This window comes from Phlebotomus papatasi, chromosome 1, assembly GCF_024763615.1.
Source record: "Phlebotomus papatasi isolate M1 chromosome 1, Ppap_2.1, whole genome shotgun sequence".
Taxonomy (NCBI): domain Eukaryota; kingdom Metazoa; phylum Arthropoda; class Insecta; order Diptera; family Psychodidae; genus Phlebotomus; species Phlebotomus papatasi.
The window spans coordinates 66,752,959-66,772,931 of record NC_077222.1 but is presented as its reverse complement, the minus strand read 5'-3'; the positions used below and the strand labels follow the sequence as shown (position 1 = coordinate 66,772,931).

At 31.6% G+C, this 19,973-nt stretch overlaps 1 protein-coding gene across 1 annotated transcript; it reads left to right on the top strand.

The window, feature by feature from the left end:
• Positions 1–7,810: 7,810 nt before the first annotated feature.
• On the top strand, positions 7,811–16,809 carry LOC129797948 (odorant receptor 22c-like). The gene is made up of 5 exons (XM_055840843.1): positions 7,811–7,992; positions 8,210–8,424; positions 8,511–8,609; positions 15,935–16,087; positions 16,162–16,809. Exons 1-5 carry the CDS (start codon positions 7,899–7,901, stop codon positions 16,210–16,212), a joined length of 612 nt encoding a protein of 203 aa, XP_055696818.1. The 5' UTR covers positions 7,811–7,898; the 3' UTR covers positions 16,213–16,809.
• The last annotated feature ends 3,164 nt before the right edge of the window (positions 16,810–19,973 follow it).

Sequence of the window (19,973 nt, the reverse complement as noted above, 5' to 3'; positions counted from 1 at the left end):
GTGGCGACAAGTGGGGCACTGGCGAGAACTGGTGATTCCACCCTATGTCAACAAATGTTTAATGAAAGAGCTTAGTCGTTAGGCTAAATTATCGGTTTTCAAATATATGTCCATTCTTATCCTAACCTATATGGTCATAAAACTTATGAACCAATCATTCAAATTGAGTCAGGAACGTTGCAGTTACTGAACAAATAGGCTCAAGAGGTTTCTCTGTCGTGCTAAGGCGACAATTGAGACAAATGAGGCGAAAATTGAAATATAAAAAATCTGGAAAATGATTGTTAACGTTATTACTTATTCATTTTTTTTTCATTCAATCAAGCGCGATGAAAAAGTTCTTCGTGAGGATTGTTGAAAATACCTCTTCTCAGAAAGGAGTTATAAAGTAAAATGCTCTCATTTTGTATGGAGGCTATCAGAATGGAGGGTGGGGGAGGGGGTGGTATGCATGGATAAAAAGTTTAAGTAATACACTGAGCCTATACCGAATTTTATCAAGATCGCTTAAGCAGTTCTTGCGTAATTTATTGTCAAAATAGTAATTTATCGGAAAGATAGAGGCTTTTTACAAGGACTCCCAGCATTTATCGTCCTGTGTCCCGAGAATTTTTTTAATCTTATACCAGTATCTGCAAAATGCGCCTATATCATCTCTGGATAAAGATGAATCGGTGCCCATATATACTTTTGACCATTATTCCTTCTAAGAAAAATAGTTTTTATGCTCTAGAATTTTCCCTCCATAGTTTAGAACATTGGTCCCAGAACAAAAGTTGTTACCTATACCAATGTCTATCCATTGACATAGGTCCCGTTCGTGGCGATTCCGGGACCGGATTTGACCATTCTCCTTTCGGCATAGTATTATTTTCATACAAACTTTTCGTTTTGATACTGTTATATTTTTGATACATAGGGGAAAGTGGCCTGCCTATTAATGCCGCAGCCTTTGAATATATTCAATTTTTCTCTTATTTTCCAAAGCAAAAACCCTATCCTCTAAACTATAGTCAATGCTATTGGCTTTACTGTAACTTCTTATTTATTTCTTTTTTATTTTTTATTTTCTCTAAAATCATGCTTATACATTTTAAAATTAATAAAAATAGAAATATAGCTTTGGGTTATATTTTATCCACCTTGATTCTCATAATTCCTTGCCCTTACGGAATTCTTCCAAAGTCTTTTTCATATCATCTCGTTCGTAGAAGCGATATTTTCTGTTTTTTGATGCTACAGTAATGCAAACACTAAAAATTCATGGAAATTTGAGGAACAAAAAAAATGGCCGAAAATACAAGCTGGGTATGAATTCTGAGATTGTGAGTTTATCACGTGATAAATTCACCGATCTGAGATTGTCTTAGATAAGTGTTTCAAAAGACTTTTACAAGTATTATGTGCTATCACATAATATTTTTTTTGTTTTCAGAGTCAAACAAAAAGTGCAATGAAGATATAAGTAACGACAGGCCACTCTATATCTTAGCCAATCTTGGCTTGTTTTAGCCCTTAAATATTGACATCGCAATGGTATTATATAAATGAGTTTCTGAGGTTTTTTATGCTTAACATGAAAAACACGTGATTTTTCTCCTTATCCAAAAATTACATAAACCCTTTAGAATAACTTTTCATAACCACTCAAAAGCGACTGAAAATAGCTCCGTTTTAAATAAGTCCTCAATGTCTCAACTTTTGCGTGAACAGAAAAAAATCATTAGTAAAGACTTTCTGTATTTATTTGACAAGTCTTAAATAGAAATGAGACCCAAATGGATGGAGAAAAGTCATCAAAAACCACTTAAAACGAAGAGCTTTGAACAGTAATATGAAATGTCCAGATACACCTTTTATGAACTGTAGGAATTTATAGGACGTGTGATTCTTGCTAAAGCATGACACTAAAATATACCGGAATTGTAATATAATAATGTAAATTACTCTTCCAAATCTATTAAACCCCGTACAGAGATAACTTAAATATTCTCAGCTGATTTGGTAATGTTTTAGTATTAAAGGTAGTCAGTAAAATTAAGTTTGAGGCACAAAAATAACATTTATGATCTTTTCACTGACCACACTTGTAATTTTCTAATCAAAAATATTTATCAATTTAATTTTGCGCAAAATAACCCTTTGGAATAAAAAAAAAGATTGGAACGTCATATAGCACTACCTCTAAAATAAATCATTTTAGTTGTTTTTCAAACCTTTATGATCCTTTCGGGGAATCAACACGCAGGCTTTTAAGATTTAAGATGTACCTTGTAGCCCTCATGTGCTTGAATTCAAAACAAATTGGTTTCCTGAATGAACACAAATATTTTTTTGGGAAACGATTCGTCTAAAGCACATTAACAAATTGATTTACATTTACGGAATCCATAAAAACGTTACCTTTGAAAGTTGTTTATTAAGCTTTTGCTATTTGTTCTATTAAACAAATAAAACACAGAATAAAATAGTGTAAAAATCGAGTGAAAAAAAGGGTAACTGGGGTAGAATTAGCCAGGGGTAGAATTAAACAGTCAGTGGGATGTATTTCCGTATTTGCCTCTATACACGCTAGGGAGATTTATGTCCATATTTGACAGATTTTACTACACAAACTTAGGCTATTAATAGCACACGCTTGTGTAGGAAAAACTGTCAAATATGGACATAGGGAAAACTCGGACACCACCAAACACGGGGTAGCACCAAACACTGAGATTTTTAATTGGATATTCGACTTCAGAGGACAAGACTTATAGAAATTTATGGGAATTATAGGGATGCTTGTCCACTGAAGAAACGGTCGAGATAGTCCAAGTAGTTTAGAAAGAAAAATTAGCGTTTGGTGCTACCCCGTGTTTGGTGGTGTCCCAGTTTCCCTTACATTTCTTAAGTGTGTAGAGGCTATTCAGGGGCCTCTCAAATTTCATTTTTCCATACGTTTTTGCATAGAGGCACTGAAAACTATTGGCAAGTTTTTTCCTAAAGAGAATTGACTTATCAGTCTGATATATTTCGAAATCGTGCATTAAAAGCTATCTAAAAATACATATTTTATTATGCTCGCCGAAATAATACAAGAACTACGAGCAAATTTGTTTAAGGCGCGGTGCAATATCTGCAAAATTTTTACAAGGAAAAGTGAAAAATAGCTTCACTTTTTAATACGATTGATGGCCCCTGGGCTATTAGAAGGACTGAACAAACGACCATTTGCTCCTTAACACCTTCCTTCTTAATCATTAAAATTATTTCAGATTGATTCAAATCAAACCCTATTTCAAATTAAATAGATATACGCAAAGAAAAAAATCATATGCTTGCTAATTCTGCCCTATAGCACCCAAGCTGAAAATATTAATATAAGTCGGAACACACACTAAAACCTCCTATTATTTTAATTGCATAGAATTGTTATACTTTTCCTATTAATTGCCATTAGAAGAGGGATAATAAAAATACTCTGTGAGTTAAAAAAAAAATTGGATTGTGAAAACTGCTCTCTCTTGGAGTTCGAGCAGTTAAAATTAAAAAAAACAACTTTCTTTTAAAATAAAACTTCCAAAAACTTTTTATTTTAGTGACGTGAACTATACATTGAGAAAATTACGATAAATTTTCGAAAGGCTAACTTTACCTTTTTGGTTAATTTTGACGAGATTATTTTTCGTTAAAATTACGTAATATTGAGTTGAAAAAGTAGCAAGAACTCAGGGATATCCCAGAATATTTCAAAGACGTGAGAATAACTTTTTAATTACCTAATTTGTACTATACAGTAAAATTTTGCTACTTGGAAATTTTCTCATCTCAGATCATAAAAGTTATTTCTTGCGACTCTTCAAATTTTCCTTTTTAAAGGGGTTACGTGGGTCATGAAGACTGAAAAAATCATATTTTCTTGGTTTTTTTTTTCAATTTAATAAAGAAGAGTATTTAACTCAAGTTCTTTCTTAAGCACATAAAAATATAACATTTAAACTATTTTATATTTTATAATAATTTTTATTTCAAAATTTAAAAAAATTCAGCCATTGGGGTCTGATCTTCGGAGACATTTTTTTAAACTTACTTGCGTTGTTACAATTACTCAGTGCATATTAATTAGAAGCCAAAACAAAATATTTTCTGTTAGAAGAAGTAATCTCGTGCTTTAATTGAGGATTTTTGAAAAAAATTGAAATTTGTAATTGGAAAAATTTAATACAAAAAATTACCATTTTCGGCTTTGTCTTGTAAAATAAGTTATGATAAAGGAAACAATAAATACTTCGTCAGAGTACGAGTTTAACTCTTCTGCTAACAGGAAACATTTTGTATTTTGTCTTCAGATGAATTTGCTTTGAATAAACGTAACTATCACAGGTAAGTATTTTCAAAAAAAGTTCCTTCAAAAATCTGATTGCAAAGGCTGAATTTTAAAATATATTTGAATTAAAAATTTTAGAAAATATGGTTTACGGTGAGGTGCTATCTTACTAGAATTTTTCACGTTTTAATTTTAAATTCAATTGAGCCAATTGAGCATTAAGATTTCTAGAATTTACTTGAAAATTCTCACAGCCAGGACACACTTTGCAAGAAATTTGGTCAATTTTAAATAGTGCCGCGAGATTTTAGATTGTGAATGACTACGAAAAATGTGTGATAGTACTTAAAATGTCTTATAAGTCACTTATCTGTTATTCAGAAGGATTCCTAAGGTCATAAAAAAGATTTGTAGAGAAAGGGCTCTTGCAGCAACTCTCATGCAGTTTTATTGAAAATCTGTATGAAGTCGTCCCAGTCCCAACTCCTAACTGAGATTTCTTAACACAACAATATCCTTCGAATGACTTTGGAGGAACTTACAGCTGAATGTTGAATCGAAGTATAAAGATAATTCGAGGATGATCCACCGTTTTCTAATGTTTGAACGAGAAATAGAATAAATTTAAACAGTGGATTAACGTTTAAGCCAAAAATTAGACCCCCGATTTCGGAGGTATAATTTTTGGCTTAAAGATGGAATAAACCTGTCCACATCTATTCGTAAATTCTTCTCGAAAATATTGTTAAATGATACCAAATAGATCTAATCTGCACTTTACTGGATTTAATGAAAAGAAATAAGGCTTTCACTCTATTTACAGCTTCTTAAAAAGCCAATTTTGCCTGAAATAAAAAGAAACATCCACCATATGCAACTTCAATGAGTCGCCACTGAAGCAGGAGTCGCGAGAGTCGCGCTTTTTTGCACCCAGAAAACATGCACATTCTTTCACATCCACAATATTGATTCTTATTTTATTTTAGAGAATTTTTAGCAAGTCTGGTGGTTCAAGATTACCAAATAACGAGAAACAGCCGTGGAATCTTGCTAAATCGAACGAAAACATTGATGATTGACATTTTCTGGCATGCCAGAAAAGCAAAAATATGGGGTTGCCGTATGACAAAAACAGCTTACGCCAAAACACTATTCCACGTTTCTGCATACGAAAAAATATTTAAACCTAGCTTAATTTTAACTCTAGATTAACGCTAATCTGAGGTTCAACTGAAGTTATTCTTCGTTTCAACATTCAGCTGTTAATGAATTAATCCCGATACTCAAGATTCACTTCGTGAAAGTTTATCACTAAAACACTGTAATTATTTCATTTTGTTTTGCCCATAAAAAATTATTAATTAGAGTAAAATAATTCAATAGGAAAAATTTGGTTCAAAAAGACTATTTGTTTAAATGCAATAAAATTGAAATTAATGACCAATTTTAATATTTTAATTTGCTAAATTCATATTAATTTGAGAGATTAAATTTAAAATATTTTAACTTAATTAAACGTGTTTTTTGTGGATCAAATATTAGTTTATATCAATAAAAACAGGTGAAAAACTATCAATGTAATTAATTTTGAATGCCGAATAATTGATAGGAACAATCCATCTGAAAATTAAATTGAATTTACAAATTGAAAAATCCTAGTGTGATAGCACGGTTAAATATTTTGTTTTTATATACCTTAAAAGCTTCATATTAAATCGACAGATCCATTCCATACTATTCCAAGTCCATTTAGAATTATATTACCTACTGCGGGAGATATGTTATTCCTAGGTCCGAGATCTACAACTGGTGAAAATTTGGTGGTCATCCGACGTTCGGGTAATGAATTCATATTTTTCGAATAAAAATTACGCGGGTAGCGCGGGTAGCGCGGGTAGCATAAGATTTTTCGCCAACTTCAAATTGCTCTTCTGAAAAGTTGTCATTCTGACATAGAAGTATAGAATGGAACCGTTGAACATCCATTAACATCCATTTTTTTAATCTTCGTGACCCATGTATCCCCTTAAATCCTAAAAAAAAAAACAGAAAATGTATATTCAAGGATGGCTAGTAAATTAAGCTAATTCAAAACCTGCTCCAAATGGAAATTCTTCGCTTCTCCAAATGGAAACGACATTGTTTTCATGATAAATACAGTACTAAATTGCTATATTTATATATTTTCTATACCACAGTTTCATTATTTAGTTAATTTTGCTTCAAATAAAGCGAAAATCCATTCCTATTCACAAATTTTAATTTGTTAAGTTCTCAGAAAAATTAAAAGTGTATCTTTTCACCATCGAATTTTTCATCGATAGACTATATTTTCCAATGAAAAACACAATAAAGTTACTGTTGTTTATTTGTTCTGTTTAACATTTATGGCATATTTGTGGCTAATTTTAGTTAAATTAAGTGCTAATCTTTATTGTTAATGGTACGAGAAGTTTTCAAATGAAATAATTACCTATTTCGGGAACAAAAAGGGTTTTTCTGAAGTGTTTGCAAATGCTTCAATAGGAAATATGATTTTTTTGGAGATATTTTCTTATTCTTTTAGTTGGAAAAGGAGAAAAGACCAGGAATAAGAACAAATCCTGCACTCAGGAACAACACAACAAGGTTTTGAAAGACTTTCGTCGCGGTTTCACTTACACTGTTTGTCTCCAATTAGAAACTTTCCCTTGTCTCCTTTGGATTAATAAGATTCCAATAGAAGCATTTCACGCTCACGTATTTTTCTTGTATTTAAGAAGTTTTCAAATTATATCTAAAGAATTTTCACTAAACAGTAACATTCTAGAAGAGCCAAGGTGCAAATTTATGTAATTCTCTACAGAGAAAAATATGAACTTAATGTGTTGCATCTTCTGTCAAAGTTAAAGTGTCTGGAAATGGTTTTGAATTAGGACATTTACCCTAGTGTACAAATTTGAGAAGAATTTTTACGGTTGTTTGGTATGTGTATTGGCCATTTAGAAGTGTATTTATTATCCTGAATTACCATTGATTCAGACACTCAAATATCGCACATTTGAATTAAAAACTCTCATTGAAAATAATTGTTTTTAAAAAATTCTTGAGATAGAACAATATTTTTAGCACACAAGGAAATACTTTTTTTTCATTAAATACAATACCTGTGACTGTGACTATTTCTTGAACATTCACAACTCAGAGAAGACCGCCAGGCAAGTTGAGAAGATTTATCAAAAAGAAAAATTTCATGTTGACACAGCACGCAGAGGCGGCCGGAAGCCCTAATCCTCTGGTCAAAATTCACCTGAGGAAATGAACTTAATTGGGAGTGTGAGAAACCTTCCACAACATCAACAACATCACAACATCATGTTGTCCATCCTGGACAACATCTTCGCGCGCTGTAATTACCTCAGAATAGCCCTCAATGGGAAAATGTTCTCCAAAGACGAAAAAAAAATAGAAGGATTTTGGATGGAAAATAAGGTTAATTTATTGTAATTTTTATAGGCTTCCCTTCGACTGGAAAAAGAGTGTAGTGTACGAAATATCATACATAGTATTCACATACTCGGGTTATATAACAGCCTCTGGTATCACAGCCATGGATGGACTCTTTGTTGGGCTCTGTCTTCACATTTCGGGGCAGTTTGAGATCATCCAGATGAATATTGCCAAACTGGTTGATCGTGAGATTGGTAATGTTGATTGCTACAATTTCCACAATAAGCCCAGCCCTTCCATTTATTTATTCAACATTAAATTTCTGTATTGCACCCAAACCTTTGGGAAGCTTAATTGGATGCCAAATGTCCTCCTGGCCAATTTGAAACACCCTAATCTAACAGCCAATTGCAATTATTGCCTCTGGCATTCAAATTAAACATCTCCAATGGCTCTTTTGCCCTCCCATAGTTGAAATTTCGGCCACCAATCCTCCGGATAGCGATGGAATATTTTCAGAAAAGCAGAACAAGATCATCTACCAACGCCTAAGATGCTACATTATCCGACAAATTGACACCATTAGACTCTGTGAGGAGACTGTTGAGATTTTTCAGCCAAACATCCTCCTGCACTTCTTCTCAGCCGCCTTCGTAATCTGCTTCAGTTCGCTGTGCTTAATCCTGGTAAAAATCTGCAATTGAGAAATCCACAAATTACTTCTGGGCAATCCAATCAGTGTGATTGAGGAGGAAATCTTGTCTCTTTTCAGTCATTGGGATTTGCCCGACTTCTCTACGTGTGCTACATCGGAGCTGTTACTACTGAGCTCTTTGTATACTCCATCGGGGGGAGTTATATATCAACTTCTGTAAGTTATTCTTCCCACTCAAACTTCCTCCTCATTTGCCAATTCGGGACAGGCCTTCTGGGCAAAAATAGGGACAGCACAAAAAAAAAAGCTGGAGATGATACTCAAGGAGAAAGAACCACTTAATAGGGCAATATTCATCATCATAGTTGTTGCAAATGAGTATTGAGGATCATTAGACTCTATGTCTGATACCCTTTTTCTTTCACTGTCTTCCCCTTTCTGACTAAGGGGGAAATATCTACAGGAAAATGCTTAAAATTCACGTTCTTACTGTTTGTTTAATCTAGATTTAAATTTGGTTGATTGAACATTTCGAGTGTCCATTACCTCAATCGGTTGTATAATTATAGTAATCGAGCATTTATCTTGCAGGGGTAGGTTATGATAAGAGGGAGAATTAATCTTAGCCATGAGCTATTTATCACACTTTTCCATTTTTGACTTAATAGGGCAAATTAAACTAATTCAAAACCTGCTCCAAATGGAAATTTTTCGTTACTCCAAATGGAAACGTTACTGTTTTCATGATAAATACAGTACTAAATTATTATATTTATATGTTTTCTATACCTCAGTTTCATTATTTAGTTAATTTTGCTCCAAATAAAGCGAAAATCCATTCCTATTCACAAATTGTAATTTGCTAATTTCTCAGAAAAATTAAAAGTGTACCTTTTCAAAATCGAATTTTTGATCGATCGACCATGTTTTCCAATGAAAAACACAATGAGGTGACTGTTGTTTATTCGTTTTGTTTAATATTTATGTCATATTTCTGGCTAATTTTAGTTAAATTAAGTGCTAATCTTTATTGTTACCGGTACGTAAAGTTTTCAAATGAAATAATTACCTATTTCGTGAACAGAAAGGGTTTTACTGAAGTATCTGCAAATGCTTCAATAGGAAACCCCGGAAATATGATGTTTTGGAGTGATTTTCTTATTGTTTTAGATGGGAAAGGACAAAAGACCAGGAATAAAAACAAATCCTGCACTCAAGAGCAACACAAAAAGGTTTTGAAAGCCTTTCGTCGGGGTTTCACTTACACTGTTTGTCTCCAATTAGGAACTTTCCCTTGTCTCCATTTGGATTAATAAGTTTCCAATAGAAGTATTTTACACTCGCGATTTTTCTTGTATATAAGAACTTTTGAAATTATATCTAAAGAATTTTCACCAAACAGTAACATTCTGGAAGAGTCAAGGAGCAAATTTATGTAATTCTCTTCAGAAAAAATATGAACTTAATATGTTGAATCTTCTGTCAAAGTTAAAGCTTCTGAAAATGGTTTTGAATTAGGACATTTACCCTAGAGATTAGTTAAAACTCTCACTTATAACTTACACTGGAAATAAATTACAACTAGTTCAATCTTTAAACGATCTTCAAGTATAAAACTTTAGGCATATTGTATAATTCCTTTAATTCCTTATCAGGCAAGATTTTTGAGAAAATAATTGTTTAGGGTTAGACATTAAGGGCAAATGACCTATTCGATTTCTATTATTTAATTTTTGAGACCTTATACAGGTTTCAGACCTAAGACCTACTCATATGGCTTAACTTCTCTAGTGTTAAATTTTAACTTAAGATTGGACATTATGGAAAAACGATTCATTAGATACTGAAAAATCAATAAAATTGGGTTTTAATTAAGATTTTGAAAATTCCTAATTAAAGATATTGAGTTTCTTTGGGAACTTTAGTCTGAGAACCACTTTAGAGAACTGCGTTAAACCTCCAGTTTGAAGCCATCATTAGTTAGTTTAAACTATCACAATATTTTTATTAAGGCACTTTATTTAAAAATCACTTTTAACTGCAGATGTAATTTAGATTATTTTCCCACTTTTCTGTTTCATTTTTATTTTTTAAACACAATAAAAAATAGAAAACACCATTTCAGATTTCACATTTTAGATTTCTTCTTTTATTTTTTTTAAATTTTCTTTTAGCTAATAAACTTTAAATTTTGAAGGAAATAACATACAACACTCAGTAAAAAGTTATTGGATGTTTCACTATAATTTTCTATACCAATTTACATATTACGTAAATCGTGTGTATTGCTACATATTTACACAATTACTGTGAATTTTGTGTAAAATCTATGTAATTCTACACAAGATGTGAAAATTGTGTAGTTAATTCTATTTATGCCTACCATGCATAGTAATAAAACGACAGCGATAATCAATGGTTTGACGTCTTACCTTAATTAATATTGTAAAGTTACACAATTTTCTATATTGCTGAAAAACGTGTAATCCAAAAATGCGTAACATACATTTTATGTAAAAGCACACTAATGTAATCAGCAGGAAAAATTATCAATTAAATATCTCTTACGATAATCGTTGATTTAGTGTTTTATTACAATTAATGTTCTAAAGTTTACACAAATTGTGTATTTCAAAAATATGTAATATAAGTTTATGTAATATTGTTTGCTAAAGTTATGGAAAACTAAGTAGCTAATTGATAAATTTGATTATACAATTTAGGGGAGACTGGGGCAAGAAGTCACAAATCTAAAATTTCAAAATTCAATATCATTAAAGATAAAAAAGATAGCAACTTAATTTTTTTTCTATTTTCGCTATCTATTTTAGAATTTCACAAAAGTTCTTTTCTCCAGAAATCCTTTTATTAAAAATGGCCACTTGGGGTAAAAAGTAACAAAAGGTATGGAGCAAAAAGTAACAAAAAAGCGAAGCAATTTCTGATGTCTCACGGTGAAAAGAAACGTTATTAACATGTCTCGCCGCTTGTTGTTAGCATTGGTCAAACGATTTGCACTATTTTGTGTGCATTTTTTCTAAAATTAGCTTAAAAAGAACTTTTCTCGTTCAAATAGAGAAAACGCTGTTTTACAAAGGTATAGAAGAATAAATTTCCCTTCCTATGAAAATATATTTTTTTAATCTACGGAATCCCGTTATAAAGCAAATCAAATTGTGATAATATCCCATGCCTGGTATTATTTGCCCCAGAATTTTTTTGAGAATGGTCACAAAATTATCTTTTAGAAAACAGCTCGATAAATGTATTTCCCTACAAAATAGAGGAAAATGACTTTCACAAATTTGTAGAAATAAATTTTCTATAAAACTGCGCTAATTAGAAATTTCTGGGGCGTTCGGATAGCTTGTAAGAAAATAAAATATCCCTTTTGTGACTTTTTGCCCCAGACTCCCCTATCACTACATAAAATTTTCATTCCGTATTTCTAGATTACACATTTTTCTGAAGTGCATATATCTCTGCAACTTTAAAACAACATGAATTGTGGTAGAAGAGCAAACCAACGATTTTATCGCTGTAACCTCTTTTGCTGTACAAGAAACTAGTTAATTTATATAACTCGTAAAGTCTGCTTTTCCAGGGATTATTATTAAGAAGTCTCTTTGAAATCTGTAATCCATCTCGGCATTATGCAGAACTATATTTAATATATTAAACCACTGAAAGCGTTTCTTTCCCTTACTTTTTTTTTACTATTTAGGAAACTGATTCCTTCCTTTTCCAAGGAAAGGAATCTAACAGGGAAAAATTTACTTATTTCGCTTTCACAACTTTTCAATTGAGGGAAATTCAATCGATTGTAATTTTAACTCGTACTCTTTCAAACTGAATCTATCTAAAAGCAACTATCATGAAAATTCCAAATCGATTGGATAAAAATTACTCAAATTCTGCTGTAAACCGCTTTTGAAAACATAGTTTCGACAAAAATGCTTATAAAATTTAGCAATGTGTATAGAATACACCTGTATTTTCGCACAGAGTTCTCCAAAAATTTTTAGATAGGGTGGTGGCATTACTTGTGGCCTCTGTCTTTATGTATGACCTAATCTCAATAAACTTTGCAATGTCACAAAATGATTTCAAAAACCTCAAAATTAAAAATATTTGATGTGTTATGATAGCACATCACATTTTTTTTTGATTTACGGAATTATTTTCTGACAAATATTGCTTAGGTCTTAAGTAAAGGTAGGCTACAAGTAATGCCGCCACCCTACTTAAAAATTCCTTTCAAAAATAGATAGATAAATAGATAGATAGATAGATAGATAGATAGATAGATAGATAGATAGATAGATAGATAGATAGATAGATAGATAGATAGATAGATAGATAGATAGATAGATAGATAGATAGATAGATAGATAGATAGATAGATAGATAGATAGATAGATAGATAGATAGATAGATAGATAGATAGATAGATAGATAGATAGATAGATAGATAGATAGATAGATAGATAGATAGATAGATAGATAGATAGATAGATAGATAGATAGATAGATAGATAGATAGATAGATAGATAGATAGATTTATTGTCATCAATGCTCTGCGATACATATTACTTTCATAATTAAAATTGCAAATATTTTTCAGCGGCCACCGCCGTCTAAGCGTTGGCTACCAACCTACTCCAGAGTGAAAACCATATCCTACACCTACCTTCTTAAGATGTTTTTATACGTGGTTTAAGTTACAGAAAGCCAACAAAAAAATTCGGTTAGATATGATTCCTTAAGAAACTAGATGCACTTGATAATTTGTTCATAAAGGTTGACAAATTAATCTTAAAAGAAAGTCAGACCCCTGAAACTGGTCAGTCTTCCCGAATATAATAATGTACAGTAGACTCTCTCACTCGATTGGGCATTTGGAGCAAATTGTCATCCGAATTATTGATAAATTCAGACATGAAACTGTTTTAAATCTAAGAATTTCTTTTTGTTTGTATCTGCATAACTCATAATTAATTTACATACTCATAATCACACAAAAAAGCCTTCAATAATAAAAAAATCACGATAAAATTAAGAGAAACATATCATTTTACCATATTTAGTCACCCGAAAAAGAATTTGAAAAAGAGCCGATTGAGTGAGAGTTTACTGTAATTGCAAATTGGGGTATTTGTGGTCATGGTCTACGATTGATAGGACCAACTTTAAAATCACTAAATTTTTAAAAAGAATTCAAGCAAATTGTAATAAATAAACGTATCATATTTGTTAGAAATGATAAAAATTGATGAAATCGTACCAAGAAGGGTATGTCATTTTAAATTTTGTGAAATTTTGGTCAATATAACTACATAATGATCCCATTATTTTTTTATAAAATGAATAGGGTAAGGGCTTATAATTTTGGACAGTCTGCTTATAAGCATCGAAGTTCCAAGTTTGAAGTGCGATATTTTCAATACTAATTGACATTTCTTGTTACTCTCTTTTCAGAAGGGTTATTTAGAAACTTAGCAAGCTATTTATCGTCTTATTTTTATTAAAATTAGTTTTAATACGTTTAAAAATGAATTGATATGTAGAGGTGACTTTGGCTCTTATTTTGGACAACTTGTTTATTAATTTGGCCAACTTGGCTGTAAATTTGGACAGCTAATCCGCCTCAATAGGATGCCTATTGTTCTTCATTTGATGAACCAATCTTACCAAGTCCTCTTCCTGTTCATGTAAGGGAAACGTAGAATGTCACAGAAGCCCGGAAACTTTCCATATCATTCATTAAAGTGAGTTGACTTCGATACTCCAAGAACGTGCGGATTCGCTCATTCCCTGACCTTTCCGGGAGCCTTTCAGGGCATTTCTCGCTACATCTCTTTCGTAGAGATGATGCTCCTTTGTTTCTCCAGGCATTTGTCGAACCTAGTCATCACAAAAGCTAAAACTTCACGAAATTTCGTGAGAAAAACACCTGTCAAAAATAAGAATCATCACCTCACTGGTGAATGTCTTAAAAAATTTCCCATTTTTCACACGAAAAATATAATTCACAAGGCAAATCTCACTTCAGGTCAAATGTACAAATCACCACTAACGTGAATCAACACAATATTCAATGAATATTTAATAATATCACTCAAAAAAAGCGAAGAAACATTGTTAGTACTTCACCAAAACTAAATAAGACTGAAGTAAGCCACGAAGTTCTGTCTTCTTGTAAGCAATTGCTCACACTGAATTTTCAACAAAGCAATTTCAACTCAAATCATATTCAAAATTTAACGTATTTAGTGTTAAAATCTTCCAAAAAGAACAAATATTTAGATAGAATTCATTATTCATCAAATATTGGAATAAAAATCCATCATTTTAATCAATTTATTTTTAGTGTCCAATGTTATCCTCAAAGTGTCCAAAATAAGAAACTGGACAAAATTATGAGCCTTTAACCTATTATTGTATGAAAATTTATAATTTATAATTTCACCCAAAGTTGCAAGCACTCCGATGTTGCGTGTATAGTATCTCAGCTACTGAAAGCTTATCTGGGCTTATCACTGGTCATTTTCTATTCTAAGAAGTTTAGAGTGAGTAACAAAAGGAAAGGAAAGTTCATTAAAATCTGTCAATAAGCATTAGAGATAGTGTCCAGTCAATTTAGAAATAGTAAGGGTCAGATCAGGACACGGTGGAATGGACTGGGGACAGGTGCGACCTATTGTCAGAAAGATCTCGATCTCATCAGATGCGAAATACTAAAGTTTCATCGAAATCGCTTCAGAAACACCGAATATATGATCCGGTCAGAATATTTTCATTTATAACTCGGGTTAGGGTAGAGCAAAGGTAAATTGTGACCCACTGTTGGAAAGCTCTTGACTTCAGCTACAACATACTAAAATTTCATCAAAATTGAAAAGTGGTAGTTTCGAGATATTCAACATTAATTTTCGAAAACCGATTTTTCGATTAATATTTTTTTATTGCACCTTCAATTTAAATCGGAAGAAAATGAGGTGTTCAACAAAAAAATCAAAATCAGATAATTAGAACAGGAGATATGGCCATTTTAAAATGAATGTACGAAACTAACCTAAATAAAATATGAAAGCAGCTTCTTGTCCATTTAAAATATTGTGTAAAAAGGTAAATCAAATAAGGAGCTTAATTCTCTCACATTCTAAGAAATACAAGGAACAATTTTAGTGTTTAGAATTAATTAGAAAAAGCGCTCAGGTATATTAAAAATTTCAATTGTTATAATTAAAAAATAAAAATATGAAAAACGACAGTATTAGAAACATATCGCTGAGTTTCTGACGTTAGAAATAAATTCGTTTATAAATAGAAATAAATTTTCTCCATAAAACCATAATATTTCTTGATTTTATTTAAAATTAAGCTAAACATAGCCTCTCAAAATAACCAAGAGATAATCCCAATAATTTTTATATTGCCTAATCTTGCAATATGCGCCCCTTACTTTGGTCCCATTCCTCCCTATTTGGTCCCCTTTGAGAATCAAAATAACAATAATAATTTCCTACGAAAAAATTAGAGCAGCAAGATCTGCAATTCAGCGTATTTCTTCGACTGGTACAAATCCAATGAGGATGTTCGTCGTCTGCTGCTGATGCTAATGATGAGAGCACAGAGGGAAAGTGGTGTATTTGTACCATTCTTTCAAGCATGCCTACCAACATTCACAACGGTACGTAAAAATTTTCCCCTCTTAATTCTATTATCTGCAATTATGAACCGCTTTTCTTTCAATTTTCCCTACAGATTCTCCGTTCCGCCGGATCCTACATAGCACTCCTCAAGACATTCATCTAAGAATAGGCTAAGGATGTAAGAGCGATTGTTACAGACATTTTCAGCTCAATTTTTACGACATCGGCACTAAGAGAGATGGTAATGATGATGATGGAAAATAAGATTTTCCTCATAATACTGTTAAATTAAAATGATGAAGAGAATATGGCAAATGAGAGAGTTCGGTCATAACTTTAATATCCCACCACTTTGCTATATTAAGCACACGATAGACGAGAAAAAAGTAGATTTTTGTGCAGAGTCTACAATAGAGAAATAAATTGCTTCTCAAATTAATAAAATTCATCACATTCTTATTCAAACTACAATCCCGAGATTCTTTTTGTGCTTTGAGTAAAAAAGATTCAAAAACTCACTGAATTGCAAGTAGCAATTGTATTACCATTCAAGAACAAAAATTTTAGAAGGAAATCTATTTTAATAAATTTGAAAACGAATCATGGAATTATATTGCCAAATTATTATCACACAATTGTAGAAAAGCTCATTTCTCTCTCAAATTATATTATAAAATAAAGTTATTTGCAATGCAATGTTTCTTGCTTTTGAATTATTTTCCAAAATTCGCATAAAACCTACCTATCTATACAAAAAAAATCTTGTAATAATATTTATTTATTTCATAAAATAAAAATATATCTATTTGTTTGAATAACTTTTGTTTTTTCTCGAATTTGAACCGATTCAAATAAGATAAAGTGCCCTCGCTTGACCGGTTCCTCGCCTCGACCGGTAGATTTATTTATTCAATTTATTTATATTTGCTATTATATTTTGCGTATGATCTAACATTAATAGGTCAATCATTCCATGAATAATACGAACCAGTGACAAATTCATAGAAATTGATGAAATTGACCATGAAACATTCAAAAATTGACCCACCGGTCAAGTCGAGGAACCCGGTCAAGTGAGGGTACTTTACATTATTATACCAATACATGACTAAATAGCTTAAAAACTAACTATAACCATAAATAAAGCTAAACTATAACCATAAACTAATAAAGCTATTAATTAAAGGCTTTTAAGATTAATTTAATCTTTTAAGTTTAACATTTGACTTTAAAAACCCGTTAGAAAGAAAGACCCCTTTCATTCAAAAATAATATTACAGTAATATATTAATATTATCCTATATTAAAGTCTTTTTCTATTGGAATTTTTTCCCACAATAACGACGAAAATCTTATAAATTTGAACTAATAAAATATAAAAATAATGAGAAAAAACTAAAATGTGTAAAACTAAAATCTCAAGGTGAAAATTTCAAAGTTTGATATCATTCAAAAGACAAAAGAAATAGAAGCTAATTTTACTAAATACAGTGCCCGCTTTGTAATTCGGATGATTGGGAGACAATATGACAGATGTCCGCTTCGTAATCCGGATGGATTTCTTGAATTTGTTCAACGTCTCGAAAATATAATAACAAGATTTTTTTGCAGAATTAGTAAAAAAGTTTTAAAGAAGATTAAAAAGACATAATGAGGGAATTCTATGCTATTAAACTTCATTTATTAAACAAAAACTTCACAAGATAATTCATTTTCATTGGTTAACAGACATGCATACGTAAACTCAAAATTATTTTATATGTAACCGTCGAGAACTCGTCCGGATTACGCCGATCCGGATTAGACAGCGGGCACTGTATACGTAGTTTTTATGAACGTCCTTGAACATTCTTATCATTTTGATCTATATTACTTTGTAAAAATTTTTGCATTAGAGAATTATTACAGCAACAGCAGAATTTTAATTTCCTAAACACAAATCCATTTTCTCCTCATAAATTATTAAAAATAATCAGTTTGAGTAAAATGTGGCAAACATTTGCACTAAAAGATACACTTAATTGGCTCACTCATCTTCAGTACCCCTTTTTTTAAATCAGATAAGAGACTTTTCTTACAAAAGCGTATCTAAAAAGGGGTGGCAAAGCGTCCCAGGCTTTGTAAAATGCTCGAACTCGAGATTTAGATGCTATACCTCAGAAGTATTTTCTCATCATTTACCGATTTTCAAACGATTTAAACCGATTTATCACTCAAAAGATCCCCAGAATTGTTTTAAAAGTAATAGAATTGATTTTCAGATAAAAATTAGTTATTGGCTATGAATCGGTTCATTACCGGTTTAAAACCGATAAGAACCGGTTCAGTTTTATAGGAAATTCCAAGACATTTCCAATGAGCGCAAACACGATACCATTTTGTTGGAAAATGCGCTCTCTAGTGTCTTTTTAACCTTTGACCTTGAAAATCATATCCAAAAATGAAAAAATCGCACGACGCGTTTTCAAGCAATCCAAAAAACATGGTTTTGGAGAGGAAGGGGAGGGGTGGGAGAAAATGAGGGGAATGTTAACGATCATTGGGTCGACTTACGGGGGGGGGGGGTCTCCCTAAGGTTCCAAGTCGCTATCTCTAAGCGTTTGGCCTCTAGAGCTGGCGACAGCCGGACAGATAGACGGACAAACAGCGTGACGCCAAAAAACTCGAAACTTCAGATTTCCAAAATTCTACCAAAATACGACCCCTTGGGGGGTATAGAGTCGAAATATATATGTAACTCAAAATCGAGGGATTATACTGCTCTCTTCGTGGAGTTCGAGCAGTAAAAAAATAAATAAAAACATGAAAAGCACTATTCTCGACAAGATAGAGAATCTTTCCGTACAGAAGTAGATCTTGAAAAATTCGAAAATCTAAGATCCAAAAAAGAGACTTTCTTGTTCGAAAATTTACTATGGAAATTCGAAATTGAATTTGAATTTTTCGTACATCAACTACTTTTTGTACAAATAGAGTTCCATGTAACTTTTATCCAAGACACTATTGGAGAATCAAAATCTACTTGTGTTTACACTCAATAATAGTTTGTGACCATTTTATAGAAGAATATCCTATCAAAATAAATGAACTGGATTTTACCTAACAATATTTGCCCCAAAAGTTTTAATTAACTTTTAGAAAATGGCTCAAATAAAACATTTTCTTTCAAGGCGGAAGGAAATGTTCTCGCAGAGTCGATGGTAAATTACCTAAATAGAAGAAAGAGCTGAATAGAAATCTCTAAGGCCTTCTGGAAGTACGTAGAAAAAAATGTCCATTTTGCTATGATTTTTCCAACGTTTCCGTATTAATTTATATTTTACTTGGAAATATAAACACTTTTAAAAAATCCGGGATAAGATCCCAGATATAATTATATGGCCTAAAAAATAGACATTATTTCGATAAAGTTTTTAACGATATGAAATGTATATCAATAATATTCACTAATTCGAGTTTTCCACAAAGTTATTTCCCATTGTGTAAGTGCTTAAGATGAACATATACGTTCATATAAGCGAATTTCAAACTAGGATATTTTACTTTTTAAGAGATAAAAACAGATTTTAATTCATATCAGAATATTTTTGAATTTCTAAATCGCCAGGATATGGATATTCATCACATGTTCTTATATCCTTAAAAGGATACGAACAAATTAACATGAGCGTTTAACAATTTTGGTATTATCAAAACTTCATAAAGGTTTTTTTTTTTAAATCCTTACTTTTAAAGTCAATTGCTTGTCCTTAAAAAATTGGGAATCACTTCGCTATTTTTTAATACTTTAACTACTAGGAATGTCTTGTCATTTCAATTAGATAAGAATAGTTTAATTAATATATCAATTTTAGTTTAAGTTAAATCGAGTAATTTCACAAAATTTGCAAAACAAGCCTTGCATTAACGACAAATATAATATTA

What these genes read in the sequence shown, in the direction of transcription:
- LOC129797948 (XM_055840843.1), top strand. Translation starts at nt 7,899, where the DNA reads ATGGATGGACTCTTTGTTGGGCTCTGTCTTCACATTTCGGGGCAGTTT. An exon ending in GTTCGCTGTGCTTAATCCTG is followed by an intron (nt 8,425 to 8,510) that starts GTAAAAATCTGC and finishes GTCTCTTTTCAG; the next exon opens with TCATTGGGATTTGCCCGACT. An exon ending in GCCTACCAACATTCACAACG is followed by an intron (nt 16,088 to 16,161) that starts GTACGTAAAAAT and finishes TTTTCCCTACAG; the next exon opens with ATTCTCCGTTCCGCCGGATC.